This window comes from Rhinatrema bivittatum, chromosome 5 (genome assembly GCF_901001135.1).
Source record: "Rhinatrema bivittatum chromosome 5, aRhiBiv1.1, whole genome shotgun sequence".
Classification (NCBI taxonomy): domain Eukaryota; kingdom Metazoa; phylum Chordata; class Amphibia; order Gymnophiona; family Rhinatrematidae; genus Rhinatrema; species Rhinatrema bivittatum.
The window spans coordinates 352,988,360-353,004,295 of record NC_042619.1 but is presented as its reverse complement, the minus strand read 5'-3'; the positions used below and the strand labels follow the sequence as shown (position 1 = coordinate 353,004,295).

Below are 15,936 nucleotides of genomic sequence, written 5' to 3'. Positions count from 1 at the left end.
TTTAACGCCCAGGGAATGGGAGCAAATCTACCTCCGGGTGAGCCGTAGCTCTATATCGGCCCGGCTCCAAGAAAATTCCTACAAACTTCTTTATCGCTGGCACCTGGTTCCAGAGCGGTTACATGTTTTCTTCCCCTGCTTATCGCCGAATTGCTGGCGGGATTGTGGAAACAGAGGTTCATATTATCACGTTTGGTGGACTTGCCCGAAAATAGAGACCTTTTGGGGAGATGTCCAGACCTGGCTCGTTTGCAGGCTGCGGAGCCCCATCATTTTGTCCAGTAAAGTGGTGCTCCTCAATAGCCCAGTCGTAGGCCTGGACAGGAGTCAGCAGAAATTCTGTCAGCAGGTCTGGGTTGCGTCACGACTTTTGATTGCTAAGTTTTGGAAAAGTGCTAGGGTACCGACCATCGACGAAATACGAATGCTGTTACAGCACCATAAGCGGCTTGACTACCTGACGGCACTTCAACATAACCGCCTGCAGTCTCATCAGAGTTCCTGGTCATTTCTGCTGTAAGCTTCCATATTACATAGTTTTCCCTTCGAGTGGCTCATCCTTCACACTATTTGGGTCTTCAGGGGCTGTTTGTTTTCAGCCTGTCCCCGGGCGACTTGGTTGCTTCTGAGCTGGCCTCAGAACTCTTAGATATATTTGTGACCCAGATTGGATTTGATCCAAACTTCCTTTTGACCTCTACAAAATTGTTTGCTTCGCTGCCGATTTGCTTATACCTGATGTAACAGTTATTATGACCGGGTATCAAGGGGAACTGGGGGGGTGGGTTGGGGGATAAAAGAGTTTGTGAATGCCATTGCGTGGCTGACCGTTTCAACGATTGCTGTTAATGTAGCACCCGTATTTTATGTTGCATATTTCAGATTTCACGCCTTGTTGGCGGTGTGCTGTGTATTCTTTTTTGGTTGTGTTTAAACTCAATAAAATACTTATAACAAAAAAAAACACACTTATTTAAAGAAGCATTTGCAGGACAAGAAGGAATGAACATATAATAATCATAAACTTCACACATTTATCGATTCTCTGCCGATATGCTATTGTAAAGTTCATTCAAAAATTCTGAAAAAGTCTGTTCTTAACCTTTTAAGTTATTTCTGGCTGTACCCTTGTTTATGAGTTTTAGCATAGTTAATTTAAATAATTTGAGGAGATACAGTTACAATTTATAATTTAAGCCCTAATTCTATTTTTTTCTCATTTATCCTTCTGTTTATTTTATGATTTTCTATATTTTATTTTAAGTTTCTTAATTATTTTGTAGTTATCTCGTATTTTTATTTTGTAATTTGTAAACCGTTTTGGTCAACTCTTGTTGTGAAAGACGGTATAGAAATGTTTTTAAATAAAAATAAATAGGACTAGGGGAGCATGCCATGAAATTAGCAAGTAGCTAATTTTAAAACAAATCGAAGAAAATTCTTTTCCACTCAGTGCAAAGATCAGCTCTAGAATTCGTTGCCAGAGGATATGGTGTTAGCAGTTAGTGTAGCTGGGTTTAAAAAAGGTTTGGATAAGTTCCTAGAGGAAAAATTCATAACTGCTGTTAATTATTAAGCAGTAGTAGCTTGAGATTTATTTAATGTTTTGGTACTTGCCAGTACTTGTGACTTGGATTGGCCACTGTTGGAAACAAGGTACTTGGCTTGAAGGACCCTTGGTCTGACCCAGTATGGAAATTCTTATGTTCTTACATTCTTATACCACCTGGGCCAGATGGTATATACCCCAGGGTTCTGAAAACTCAAAAATGAAATTTCATACCTATTAGTAAAAATTTGTAACCTATCATTAAAATAATCCATTGTACCTGAAGACTGGAGGATGGTCAATGTAACCCCGATATTTAAAAAGGGCTCAGAGGATGATCTGGGAAATTAGACCGGTGAGCTTGAATTCAGTAGTGGGAAAAATAGTGGAAACTATTCTTTTTTTTTTTTTTTTTTTTAATTTAATTTTTATTGAATTTTCGCAATTATATACATCATGAAAATTAGAAAATGTGTACTTCAACATAAAACTACTTTACAAAAAAGGAAACTATTCTAATGAATAAAATCACAGAACATGTTTGGGTACTTGCCATGTACTTGTAACCTGGATTGACCATTCTTGGAAACAGGATGCTAGGCTTGATGGACCCTCAATCTGACCCAGTATGGCAATATCCCAAACTATGTGGTATTTGCTTAACTGAGTTCAAAATTTCACTGGTCTGCAATATGCTGGACAAATTCTGTTTCTGCCTAGGATAAAACCTTTTGAAATTGTCAGTCTTCTTTTACATAAGTCACTAAACTGTCTAAATTCTGAAACTTTTGCTCAGTAGATACAGAAAGCACTAAATACTGCTCCCAGTTCTAGCACATTCATATGTAAAGTTTCTTTTATCATAAACTATGAACACAATGGCAACCAATAGTTGCATCCCATCCAGTTTGATTGCATTTGTAATTAAGTGACTGAATTGTCTCTAGTGCAAAGATTTCCCTTTTTGTAGATTGTGGAGCCAGGTACCAGTGAAAGCTCAAATTTCTGATTTTGTGGTATTCTCATGTGAAAAGGAATCCATGGAATTATTAGGCACAAAACTTTCATGCGCTGCTTTTTGGATACCCAGTATGAGAAACTAATGAATGGTTAAAACTGTATATATTGTTCCACAGCAGCTTCATAATTCCTCTTAAGAATCAGAAATCTGGTTCATAGATGATAGATCCTGACAGAGTAACACAACTTCTCTAAATTCATGTTCAAGTGTGGAAATTACATTTCTTTACCGATAGATACTTGAAAGAACCTACAATTAATTATTTTGAGGCGGAAGTGTCTTCAAATGTAAACCAGGCTATGTTGGGCATCATCCCAATCTCTCAAATTTGCTAAAACTTGCATTGTTCCAAAGAAAACTTGCTTGCTGTGTGTGTGTATTTTCTAGTACGTACAGTTGGGTTCAAGACCAGTGGGTTATGCACCTCTACCAGCAGTGGAAACGGAGCAAACTGACATCACTGTATATATACTCGTGCAGTGACATTGGCCCAGTATTCTCTGTCTCCAGCAGATGGTGGACATGCATTTCCCTACTGGGGATTGCTTTAGAATTTGATAGGAAAAATAGAAGACAAAATTTAATTAAACGCCCTGCTCTCCGGCGATTTCAAATGGTCCCCCATCCAGTTGAGTATTGCTGAGTTGATTTCCATGGTCCCAGTAGCTTGGTTTTTTAGCTGGCGTAGACTTAGCTGTTTGAATAGCTGAAAGGCGGCGGGTGCAGGAAGCAGAGCGTGGTGGTGACTGCATATGCCCTCTCCCTTCACAGCTGGAGACCGTTTCTGTACTCAGTCGAGAGAGGCTGAGCTCAGGTAACTTAAAAAAAAAAAAAAAAAAAGTCAGATGTAGCATAGATTTGTGTAGGACTGTCTCCATGCTCAGTGCGCCGTTCCGATGTTTGTTCTCGCTCCTTAGCGGATTAAGGGAACTGGGCAGCTGGGGGTGGGCCAGGCCTATCTGTTAGACTTTTTCTTGTGTGCCATGTGGTAGGCTGCGGCGGCATTTTTGTGCGCTTTTCTGTGTGTTTGTCTTGCTCTATAGGACCAACTGTGTCTGAATTGTGCACCCAGTTTCTTTTGGGTGAACTGCCTGTGCGCATGTTCTAACACATCGGTTGTGCGCCCAGGTTTAACGCAGTGACAGTGCGCTTAGTTTTGCAGTGCATAGATTTGGGACGCATAAATTTTGTGCTAAATTTTTTTTCAGTGTGAATTGGCTGGACGCACATCTTCAGTCACCTGTTAAGCATACTGATGGACTAATGGCACCAATGACCAAGAAGCCTAAGCGCCGCCTTCTGTGGGTTGCCTGTCATATTCGGTCATCTCAACCTGGAGTACTCGCTAACATGTCAGCGCTGCTTAGAGGCTCAAGGAGAATTATCTTCCTCTGATTTTACTAAGTCTGGTTTTTCCCAGCCTGATGGCCTGTTTAAGGACTTGTCCGAAGGAACGCCTGCCTTGGAACTCCCTTGACTGGTTCCTCAGCATGGGCCCCACACAAGTGCCTTCTGGTTTTGGCATGGATCCCTCGGCGTTTTCTTGGGTAGAATTTTTCAAGGATTACAATCCTTTAGGCGCAGTTCTCTGTCCCATTTAATCCTGTCAGATTAGATCCTCAGGCAGTGGCCTCTCCTTATTCCGGTACTATGTTTAAGCGCCAAAGTACTCCTCTGTTAGCTGCAGGTATTCCTGACAGGAAACTGGATGGCACCAATGAGGAAGACAGATCCTGGCTTCTATGGAGGATGGGGAAATTCCTTCTGGATTGGAACCTATAGGACTATGTTGCGGTTCTTTCATAAAGATGAACTGCCAGTCCTGATTTCCCAGACTTTGAAGATGCTGGGAGTGCCTGGGGCAGATGCCATGTCTGAGTCGAAGAAAAATCCCATTTTGGTTTCCTTGCTTAAAGCCTCTTGTTTTTTCCCTGTTACGGAAGCAATTCAAGAATTGATTGATCTTGAATAGGATGCCCCAGAGGCAAATTTCAAAGAGGGTCAGACCTTGGAAGGCCTGTACCCCCTGGATCCAGTGGTGAGAGCATTTACGTTTTCTGAAAGTGGATGCGTTTGTCTGTGCTGTCTGTAAGCGAATGACTATCTCAGTGGAGGGAGGAGCAGCCTTAAAGGATGTGCATAAGAGGATTGAGGCCTTCCTTAAGCATTTGTAGCAGTGGCAACGACATTGCAGATAGCTTCCTGTTCCCTGGTGGATCATTCTTGTCTGTTTCTCTCTCAGGAGGTTGATGATTCTGAAGTAAATTCCAGAGCAGTTATGGAACCAATCGTCCCCTTTTTAGGAGATGTGGGCTGCTATTTGGTCTGTACCTCAGCCAGAGGATTGACATCAGTTATGGCTGCAGAATTGGTCGGCCGACATTACCTTCAAAGCTAATTTTATGAAAGTGCTTTCTAAAGGCTCGCTCTTGTTTTGGGAATGAGTTGGAGGAACTGGCCAGTAAGTGGGGGTGAATCCCCCAGTTCCTTGGTTGCTGGAAGAGCAGCAGTTGCTGCGCCCCTTTGGTACGAGGGGTCATCTCAGGGGTTCCAAGCGGTTTCGTCCCTACAGAGGAATGACCTTTCAGAGGACTCGGCCTTTCAGCAGGTCTCAGTCCTTTCATCCCAGGCAGCCCAAGCAAGGCACAGGCTCAGGTAGCGGAACCTCCTAAGCCTCACAATGAAGGTTTGCTGACCCATCCTTGGGAACAGGAGATAGGGGGATGCCTCTTTTATCAGAGGTGGGTCTAGATCATTGGGTCTTGGAGGTGATACAAGAAGGATATGTACTGGATTTTCGCAGTGTTCCTCAGGACGTGTTTATGGTGTCTCTGCCACTTCCCGCAGAAGAAGCAGGCAGTGGATTCTTTGCTGTCGAGGCCCCTCGGTATGGGGCAATATTCCATTTATTTCATTGTACCCAAGGAGGGGGGGCTCCTTTCGTCCCATCCTGGATCTCAAAGGAGTCAACTGTCATTTGCGGGTGACTCACTTTCACATGGAAACATTACACTCAGTGATAATGGCTGCTCAATCAGGGGAATTTCTGTCCTCCTTCGATCTGTCAGAGGCTTACCTCCATATTCCCATCCAATTGGAGGACTAACATTTTCTGCATTTTGTGGTGTTGGATCACCATTATCAGATTCGAGTACTGCTTTTTGGTCTGGCAACCTCTCCCAGAACCTTTTCCAGGGTTATGGTGGTGGTGGCGGCGGCAGAGTTGTGAGAGGCTGAAATCCTTGTGTTGCCCGTATTTGGACTGCTGGCTGATTTGAGCCAGGTCTGTGGAAGAGATCCGCCTGGTGACCCTCAAGGTGATCTTCCTGTTGCAGGAGCTCGGTTGGGTGGTGAACCTAGCCAAGAGCAGTCTTCAGCCATCTCCGTCGTTGGAGTATATGGATGTTTGGAACAACACGAAGCAAGGCAAAGTTTTCCTGCCAGAAGTTCAAATTCAGAAGTTGATGGCGCAGGTGCATCTTTTGGTGAACACTACATGCCCGACAGTGTGCTCTTATCTACAGGGTACTCTGGCGGCAACCCTGGAAGTTGTGCTGTGGGCAAGAGCACATATGCGTCCTCTTCAGCGCTCTTTGCTGTCTTGTTGGAACCCGCAGTCTCAAGTATTCGATTTGGCTCCACTTGCCGATGGAAATCTGTTCTCATCTCTAGTGGTGGTTACAAGTGGATCATCTTGAGAGAGGGAGATTCCTGGACATCAGACTGGTTGGTACTCGTGACAGATGCAAGTCTCCAGGATTGGGGAGCTCACTGTCTGGAACAAACGGCGTAAGGGATGCTGGAATACAGAAGGGTCTCTCTGGAGCATCAATCTCCTGGAAGCTTACATCAATCGACAGGGATGAACCAAGAAGCCAGCAAGTATCGCAGGAAATGGACCAAGAGATGCCCTTCCACCCATTCCATCAGGTACAAACTTAGATTGTAAGCTCTCTGGGGATAGGGAAATACTACAGTACCTGAATGTAATCCACTTTGAAGTGCTGAAAAAAGTGCGAAAAGTGGAATATAAAAATCTAAATCTCAGCCTCTCATATTGCAGGAAGAGTCTGGACCCAGGAGAATGGGTATTGTCAGACGAGGCATTTCCACTGATAGTGGATCACTGGGGCCTTCCTTTCCTAGACATGCTGACGACTTCTCTTAGTGCGAAGGTTCCTCGATTCTTTAGTCACAGAAGAGATCCAAGGTCCTTGGGTATTGATACCCTCATGCAGGTCTGGCCGGAGGACAGGCTGCCGTATGCCTTTCCTTCGTGGTCCATGTTGGACAGAATAGTTCAGAGGGTCAAAGGCCACGGGGAAATGGTGCTTTGGGTAGCACCCGATTAGCCCAGGAGAGTATGATATGCAGATCTGTGAAGTCTTCCCCCCCTCCCCCCTCCACTTCTCTTGCCCTCCTCCAGCCCAGCAGATGTCAGTCTCCAGTTCTGACCCCTCCCAATCTGTTCAGCTCTAGCTATAAGTTGCACATCTCCTTCATTAGAATGCAACCAAACTTTTATCTTCAAAGGAAAGTGGCAAGGGGTTCTATTCCTAGTATTTTTGAATCCCCAAGAAATCAGGGGGATTGAACTTATAGAAACTGAAAAAATTGGTTTGGGAGAGTTCAAGATGAACTCACTGTAGATATTTTTTCCCTTCATTTAATCAAGAGGTTGGATGAGCAATGTAGATATGAAAGAAAATTATTCATACGTTCCCGTTTACTGGAAGTTTCTCAGGTTTGTGGTGAAGAATATGCACTACCAGTACAGAGTACTCCTTTTTTTGGCCTTTGCAGCCCTGAGTGTTAAAATGTCTAGCAGCCATGTCTGCACATGTTTGTCAGCAGGGAGTCTACGTATTCCCATACCTAGATAACCGGTTGATGACTGGTCCATTTCCGGCAGCAGTCCTGAAGTTTCTCCAGTTTTTGGGTTTCCTGATCTTCTCCAAATCGGTCTTGTCTGAAAACTCAGTTCATAAGTCTAAATAGACTCGCCTCACAAGAAGGCCTTTCTTCTTATCAAAAGAGCTGGAATGTTGATAGGCCTGGTAAGGTTCTTTCCACTATGGAAAAAAAACAAAAATGCCCTGAATATCCAGAAAGCCAGGAAATGTAAATCAAAAAAATAGACAAATACCCCAGATAACACTAAGGTTATAGATATAAATGTAGGACCACTATTCAGGCAGCTTATTGTTCTATATCTCTATAGGCTGTTTGACGTAAGGTCCAACTTTATTATGAATTGCTTATTTTTATACATTTTTTATACTACGCAAATTTTAACAGTTAAAGCAGCGTATCTTCGTAAATGTCAACGTGTGTCCAAAAAAAAAGTAATGTCCAGTTAGCTTAGCAATTAGCTGGTAATAGCTACAAGGCACCCTGACATAATGCCATGTTTCGTCCAATGCTGCATCAGGGATCTTCTAACTGCTACTTAAGCCCACACATGTCAGCCTCAGTGCTTCTCCTAATCCACAATAACAGTTCTTTCCTTAGCTTCACATTTCAATATTCTCCAAGATCCTTTCCACTACAGGACTAGGTATCAGCAAGGGTCAGTCCTTATCTCAGATATATAGCTGCAAGAGTGCCTGTAGTTTGACTTGTTTGCACATGCAGGGTCTTCAGTGGGCCCTCCAAAGCCAGTGGAATTAGCTGTATCAGATGTAATCCCATCAAATCTCTATAACTCCAGAGATTAGAATATCGCTTCAGTGATGGATTAACTCGGAGGTTCTAACCATGTGTGTCTCTCTACATGTTCTCTACATCCAGTGACCCTATATACCGAAGCTTCCACCAGAGAGTTTGAAGTGCCCACTAGTGCTCCATGGTCCCAAGGATCGTGATGCCTAGCGGAGACTCATCTGCAAATCAACCTTCTGAAGTTATGAGCCATCTATTACGTTCCAAGGGCTTTCTCTCACCTACTCCTGGGAAATAGAACCTGGATGCAGTCAGACAAGTAGCTATATTCTGGTCATCAAGCAAGGAGGTACAGGTTCATACACTCTGTAAGGACGCCCTACGAATCTTGCTTTAGGCGGTCATCACAGCAGCCATTTCCAGGTGACCTACCTACCAGGAATCTATTTTCAGGTGGAAGAGGTTTTCTGCACGAATAGGGTTGTCAGCTAGATCCCTTCTGCTGTGGCACGAGGTACTTGATTCAATACCTATTCCTCTTGTCTCACCTTATAACCTCTTCACTTAACATTCACCTCAGTGCCAGTGCAGCGTATTAACCAGCAGCTGAAAGGGGCTCTGATCTCTCTCCACCTGTTAATATTAAAATTCATTAAATAATTGTGGCATTCCAGACCTCCACATAGTCCTTGCTCAACTCATGAAGTTTCCCTTCAAACCTCTCAAGTCAGTGAACTTGAAGTTTCTCATCTGAAATGTTTCTTCTGTCCATCCCATTGTCTTGAAGAGCAAGTGAGTTGCAGGCTTTGGTTTCCTACTTATGTTCACAAGGTAGTTTTGCGTACTCACCATAAATTCCTTCCAAAAATGTACTTTTTCCATATCAACCAAGCTATTGTGTTACCTACTTTCCTTCCAAGACTGCATGCACACAAAGGCGAAAGAGCTCTTCACTCCTTGGAATGCAAGAAAGCCCTGGCATACTACTTAAAGAAGACTCATTCTCACTATCAAGCTTCTCTGCTTTTTGTGTCCTTTGATTCCCAGTAGATTGGAAAGTGCAGTTTCCAAAGAAACTGTTTAATTGGCTATTGGACTGTATCATGCACTATTATGCGCTAGCTGGCTTGAAGATTAGACTGTCAAAGTTCATCAAATGAGATCCATGGTAACTTCAGTGGCTCACCTCAGGACCACTTCCATTGAAGGCATGTAAAGCTGCTACTTGGTTCTCTCTTCACACTTTCACATCACACTGCTATCTGGATAGCATGTCTCAAGGAGACAGTAACTTTATACAAGCAGATCTGTGCAGCTTTGTTCACCCAGTAGTCCACTCTCAATCTGGTGGAACTAGGTTGTCTGTAAGTAATTGCTCAACAGGTCAACCTTCAGCTTGGGACTCCCCCATTCATAATGGCTGATTTCATGCCTGCTTGTCAATAGAGAAAGCAAGTTTGTTTACTGGTGTAAACATGGTTCTCTGTAGACAGCTGGATGAATCAACCATGCTTATTATCTGCCCACTTCCCTGGACAGTTAACTACCTCTCTAAAGCTTAAGCTCTGGAAAAGTCTGAAGCTTTGGAAGCAGCATGCATGCGGACAACTCCAACACATGCTCAGTAAGACTTTTGTTGAGCTATGAGAGCTGGGTCCATTTTGGTGCCATTAGATGTTGCACACACATGACTGATATCCTGCTATCTACAGAGAACTCTGCTTATAGTTAAGCAAACTATACTTTATGCAGTTGCTCAAGCACACAGAGCATTGTAAGCACTGATTTTTTTTTTTAAATCATGTTTGATAGGCAGAAGCAAACATAAAATTGGGAAACCACTTGTTTAACATACAACAAAAATGACACACTCTGAACTCATATGAAAGATATCACATTCCAAAGCTTTTGCCTTATTTTAACTAATTTTGCAATAAACCCTCCTAACACATCCTTCCCTAACCTATAAACTTCCATTCTTCACACAACCAACCTTCCCCCACTTCATGAACTACAATTTCTGAGTTAAATGTGGTCTGCTCTTAAGAACATAAGAGATGCCATGCTGGGTCAGACCAAGGGTCCATCAGGCCCAGTATCCTGTTTCCAAGTGGCCAATCCAAGTCGCAAGTACTTGGCAAGTTCCCAAACATTAGATAAATCATAAGCTACTATTGCTTATTAATTACCATAATAGCAGTTTATAGATTTTTCCTATAGGAACTTATCCAAATCTTTTTAAAACCCAGTTACTCTAACTGCTGTAACCACATCCTCTGGTAATGATTCCAGAGCTTAACTATGTGCTGAGTGAAATAATTTTCTTAGATTTGTTTTAAATGAGCTACTTGCTAACGTCATGGAGTGCCCGAGTTCTATTATCTGAGAGAGTAAATAACAGATTTACATTAACTTGTTCATGTCCTTTCATTATTTTGTAGACTTCTATCATATCCCTCCTCAGTTGTCTCGTCCCCCTTATCAACCAATTTCCAGAGTGGAGCATAGCTTGTCTGTTTCTTTTCTACTTTTTATTGATAGACTCGTAAGAACCTTTCCATTGCATGATATACTCTGCTGAGATTGCAAATGTGAAAAAAGTGTTCCATTTGCATAAAAACAATCATTCCCTCCAGAACAAAAAAGAGAGAGAATTTTCTGTAATCCATTCTTTTAAAATACATTTGCATGCAATTAATAGGCCTACAGAAACAGATTTATTGACTTTTTGTAATTGTAAGCTCAGTAGCCCAAAGATTATCCACCCCGCCTAATAGCGCTGATCATTTATTACATTCATATCATACCAAATTGCTCATACATGTAGTCTGAGTGATGCATCTTGTTGCACAACAACATTTCAGAAGGATTAAAAGATTAATTGGAAAGATTAATACATGCAGAAGAAGTGGTAAAAACAATTATAGGTTAGGCTCTAGCATTCTAGTGCTATGAGGAAATCAACTATATAATGGATGGGCAGACTAGATAGGCCATGTAGTCTTTCTGCTATCACATTTCTAAAAAAGAGTGGACTATTCAATAAATTTTCTTCTTTAAGGTGGAAAGACAAAGAAGACTTGAAAGAATAAAGCAAAAACAGTCTCAGCTACAAGAACTTATTCTACAGGTAATGTTTCAGTACTCCTCAGCAATCATGATGTGAACGTTATTTCCCTAAAGTAAAAAAGACCAGCAGAATGAAACCAAAAGTTATATCATTTCCCTGTCCTATTTCTTCTTCCTGCAGTATTCCTTTCTACCAAGTTTTCTGATCTAAGGCTGTTTTTTTTTGTGTATTTTCGCTTAGTGTTTTTATTTAATTTTAGAACCTTGTGATCATTGTCTTGAGAGAATGCACCATGTGGAGATCAGTGTAAAAAGTCATTTAATAAGCTTCTTAAATATTGTTTCCAACTGAATGCAAATTGCAGAGGCTCACCTTTATAACACCATTGATTTCATCTAGACAAGTAATTTGAAGAACATTCTAAAGTACTACCTAATCATAAGAGCTGGCAGTTCAAAGATTTCTTTGAAGTCAAGAGACTTGCTCATCATGCATGTGGGCGACATCATCATGCAGCACTGGCAGTTTCCAGAGCTTTCTAGGAATTTCTTGAAAAAAGAGTTTCTGCGTACCTTTGGCATATTTTAGCTCATTTAGAGGGGTTTTGTGTATCTGGCCTTTTTATGTCCTAATTTTTAGATGGTATTCTACAAAGTAAGAAAATGGCTTAAACGTATATCTTGTCTGTCTGTCTATCAGTAACCCAGTGGTCTGTCTAGTGAGATGTAATGCCATACATTATGTAGAATCTGACTTGAGAATAGCAGGATAGATGCTGCAGAGATGTCAGCATCTTTTGCAGAAGTGCCTACATCCCAGAGGAAAGATGCTAGCTGACAGTAAAATCATGTCCACAGAACACTTCCCACCTGTGGACAATCTGAGTGTACCTATCGTGCTGGCTTTATAAAGCTTTTTTTTTTTTTGGTGTTTTTTTGGGGGTTGTATCCTGTCAGCAGGCCCTTTTTGAACCACTGCCCCTTGAAACCTCCTAGTCAAGCACATTATCCAATTCAGATTCTCATTTTAAACTTTTCTGCTCTTGGTCTCCATTCTCTCTTATGATGATCAAGAAGACATGATGGCTTCTCATTTTACCTGGCCTGCAGGCAGAAGATGTCAGACTGTCATAAGACCTGCTGCTAGTATCTAAGAAGATCACTGTACATCCTGTTATAACAGCTCAAGGATTTCACCAAGGGCTATCAAGGTCCACAAAATGAGGCTATTGTCTTATCTTAAAGAATTAAAGAAATCAAAGTCTACTGAGCCTTCAGCCATGACATTGAAGCAGAACCGCCATGAAGCCACACAATCCACTGGAGTTAGGCGAGTTGCTGGAAAAAAAAGCATTGGCTCATTTAATGCTGAAGCTTAAGGATAGGCCCAAGGATCAAGACAGATCTCCATCTCCCAACTTGTGAAGAGCAATGTGCTCTTCAGTACTTGAGCACATTGTTGAGAAGAAACTGTGTCCAAAGGTCATGGAAGAACGGTTCAAAAGCAGATAAATTCTGTAGACTACTGTACCTCCTGTTTAGGAACTTGCCACATGGGTACCTGTAATTAGTCAGGCTTTCAGCACCCCTTGAGAGACTCTGAAAGTCACCCTGCCTACTGAATCCCATAGTCTTTGCAATGTTCAAGAATGAACAGTTGGTTACCTAATATGCAAAGAATATGGAGCAGTATGGGTAGAATAGCTCCACCCCACTTAAACCATCAAGCAATCCACTACTTCTTTTTTTCCAGTTGATGCCAACCTTGGGCTTTTGACACGGAGTCTTTTGGTGCCAAGCGCATTGACCCAGAGCTGAATAGGCTCAGAGGGAAGCTTTCCCAGTCTCTCAGAGCCAACTGGCTTTTAGTGCAGATGGCTAACTTGTGATTTGGAGTCTGCGCTGGCTCAGAAATCGCTTCCAGTTTTCATAGTGTGAGACTCTCAGCAGTCCTGGGAGTGTTCCCCCCCCCCCCCCCCCTCATAGGACAGGGTTCCAGTAGGCAAAGAATGAGATTCATTGAGGATATTTCATCTGCAGACTTTGTACATGTTTTAGCCAAGTCCATAGCATTTGATTTGAAGTTAAAAATCCTAGGTCACCCATTTTTGGTCTGAAGTACCTGGATATCCCTAAGGAGCTGGTGGTAGTGCCTGTCCATCCTCTACCAGGAAAATCCCACACTCTGTAGTCTTGGTCCATAAGAAGGCAAACACCAAGTATTATGCCCAAATGACTTGAGGGATTTCACCAGCCCCAGTTACAGAACTGAGCAAAAGAAATCTGCTGGTCCCTGAGCATGAGTGTCAGACCTTAGACTACTTGAGAGAAGGAACTCAGAATGATCTGCAAGCCTGCATGGCATCTTGCCAGATCTACATGGTCCAGCATTTGTACACCATTCTGGAAAGAGCAAAAAAATACCCGAAACACCTCTCCTGATAGAATTAGTGGATTGCATTCATGGATGGCTCAAGGTGAGGCTTATGAAAAACCAATTTATCAGCTTGGTATGTAGTGATTGAGAGACACTGCTTCCTCAGGCAGAATCTCATGGCTGTGTGCATCCGGTTCCTAAGAGGATGAGGAGGAGGGGCTTGCTGATGTGCGAGATATACTAGAGGGAATTTCTTTGGAGATGAGATAAAGGAAGTTATGGGTCTGTTGATCCTTCAGACCATTTCCACTACCATCTCTGAAGCATGCTCTTCTTTTAGGAGGTATCAGAGTTGGGAATTCAAGCAGTTTTTCCAGCAAAGAAAAATGGCTTCCAGGGTCTGGCCCATCCCAACAAGCAACAGTGCCTCAGGCTAGGCTATATTTTTAGTTTCTTTAAGGAAGTTTTAAACATTTGAAATTTTATTACAGTAAATGATTTTAATACTATGCTCTAAATTTGTTTTGGTTGTGATTGCTTATCATATGGTTGCATTTCTGGCTTCCACAGTTTTTCATTCAACACTTGCTATACTGTGAAATATTTACCTTGTTTTGAAGACTTAACACGACTTGCCATTTTCTTCTTGCAGCAAATTGCCTTTAAGAATCTGGTTCAGAGGAATCGTCAGGCAGAGCAGCAGGCAAATCGACCACCTCCCTCCAATTCTGTAATACACCTGCCATTTATCATTGTGAATACCAGCAAAAAGACTGTGATTGACTGCAGTATTTCTAACGACAAGTAAGTTGTTTTTTTTCTAGAAAAGGCCAGACTTTGAGCACACACCTTCAGTTGTGAGTTTAACACACTTTATTTATTTAGTGGTTTTTATATACCGATAACCGTTTACACATTGTATCGGTTTACAGGGAACATTGAGATTATAACATATAGAGTTACAAGGAACATTGTGAATATAAGGTAACGCATAAACAGATATAGCATTTGAAATATTTACAATAAACATTGTGATTGTATAGTATTGGATTACAAGAAACAGAGGTAAGGAGGTATAGCATAACTGAAATATAATGCAAACCATTTATATTTACATAGGACATTGGTAGCATGAAGGGAAAACCAATGTATATGTATTGCGCTAAGCTATAGTCATAAGAGGCGAGGAGGAGAAAATTATAATGGGTGTGAGGAAGAAAAGGTAGAAAATGGAGGAAGACTAAAGCTGCAAGGCATGTTTAACGTGAGGGCAAGAGGGGCATATAGGAGGACAGGGGGGGCAGGAAGCAGAGAAAGAGGGAGGTAAGGTTATGGAGAGGCGAATATAAGTAGGAAGTCCAATAAGGAGGGGGAGAGACTCTTCCCCCCCCCCCCCCCCCTTTATAACAACATAGTTCATTTGGATAAAGGTGAGTCATATATGACAATATGTGGCTTGCTTTGCCAGGTGTTTAATTGCAAAGTCATCTTTACAATAATTGTAGAATTTAGCTGTGATCCTTTTTACTAGAGGAATAATTCATTTAGGTTGGGTTCTGTGTACTTACTTTTGTGAAATATAGAGAACATGTTATATTAACTGAAAGGCCAGTCACAAGCAGATATGACACTTCTTTGAGAGTGCTATTGAAGCCAAGGCATAAGAGCTTATGTATCAAAACTACCGTAAAGATAACGTTCCTGGATGGAATAAATGATAGCTTTATGGAGCAATTGGTTCAGGAACAGACGAGAGAGGGAGCAATTTTAGATCTAATTCTCAGTGGAGCACAGGACTTGGTGAGAGAGGTAACGGTGGTGGGGCCGCTTGGCAATAGTGATCATAATATGATCAAATTTGATTTAATGACTGGAAGAGGAATAGTGTGCAAATCCAAGGCTCTCGTGCTAAACTTTCAAAAGGGAAACTTTGATAAAATGAGAAAAATTGTTAGAAAAAAACTGAAAGGAGCAGCTACAAAAGTAAAAAATGTCCAAGAGGCGTGGTCATTGTTTAAAAAAAAAAAAAAAAAAAAAAAAAAATGCCATTCTAGAAGCACAGTCCAGATGTATTCCACACATTAAGAAAGGTGGAAAGAAGGCAAAACTATTACCGGCATGGTTAAAAGGGGAGGTGAAAGAAGCTATTTTAGCCAAAAGATCTTCATTCAAAAATTGGAAGAAGGATCCAACAGAAGAAAATAGGATAAAGCATAAACGTTGGCAAGTTAAATGTAAGACATTGATAAGACAGGCTAA

The 15,936-nt window shown here is 41.7% G+C and overlaps 1 protein-coding gene across 4 annotated transcripts in view; it reads left to right on the top strand.

The window, feature by feature from the left end:
* The window catches only part of TFDP1 (transcription factor Dp-1), a 152,966-nt gene that overhangs the window by 119,647 nt on the left and 17,383 nt on the right, over positions 1-15,936 (top strand). For 3 of the 4 annotated variants that reach the window (XM_029604630.1, XM_029604631.1, XM_029604633.1), the window contains 2 exons: positions 11,293-11,361; positions 14,330-14,481. In XM_029604630.1, coding sequence (XP_029460490.1) covers positions 11,293-11,361; positions 14,330-14,481 — 221 coding nt within the window. The remainder of the gene's footprint in view (positions 1-11,292; positions 11,362-14,329; positions 14,482-15,936) is intronic. The other variant, XM_029604632.1, reaches the window with a different exon arrangement.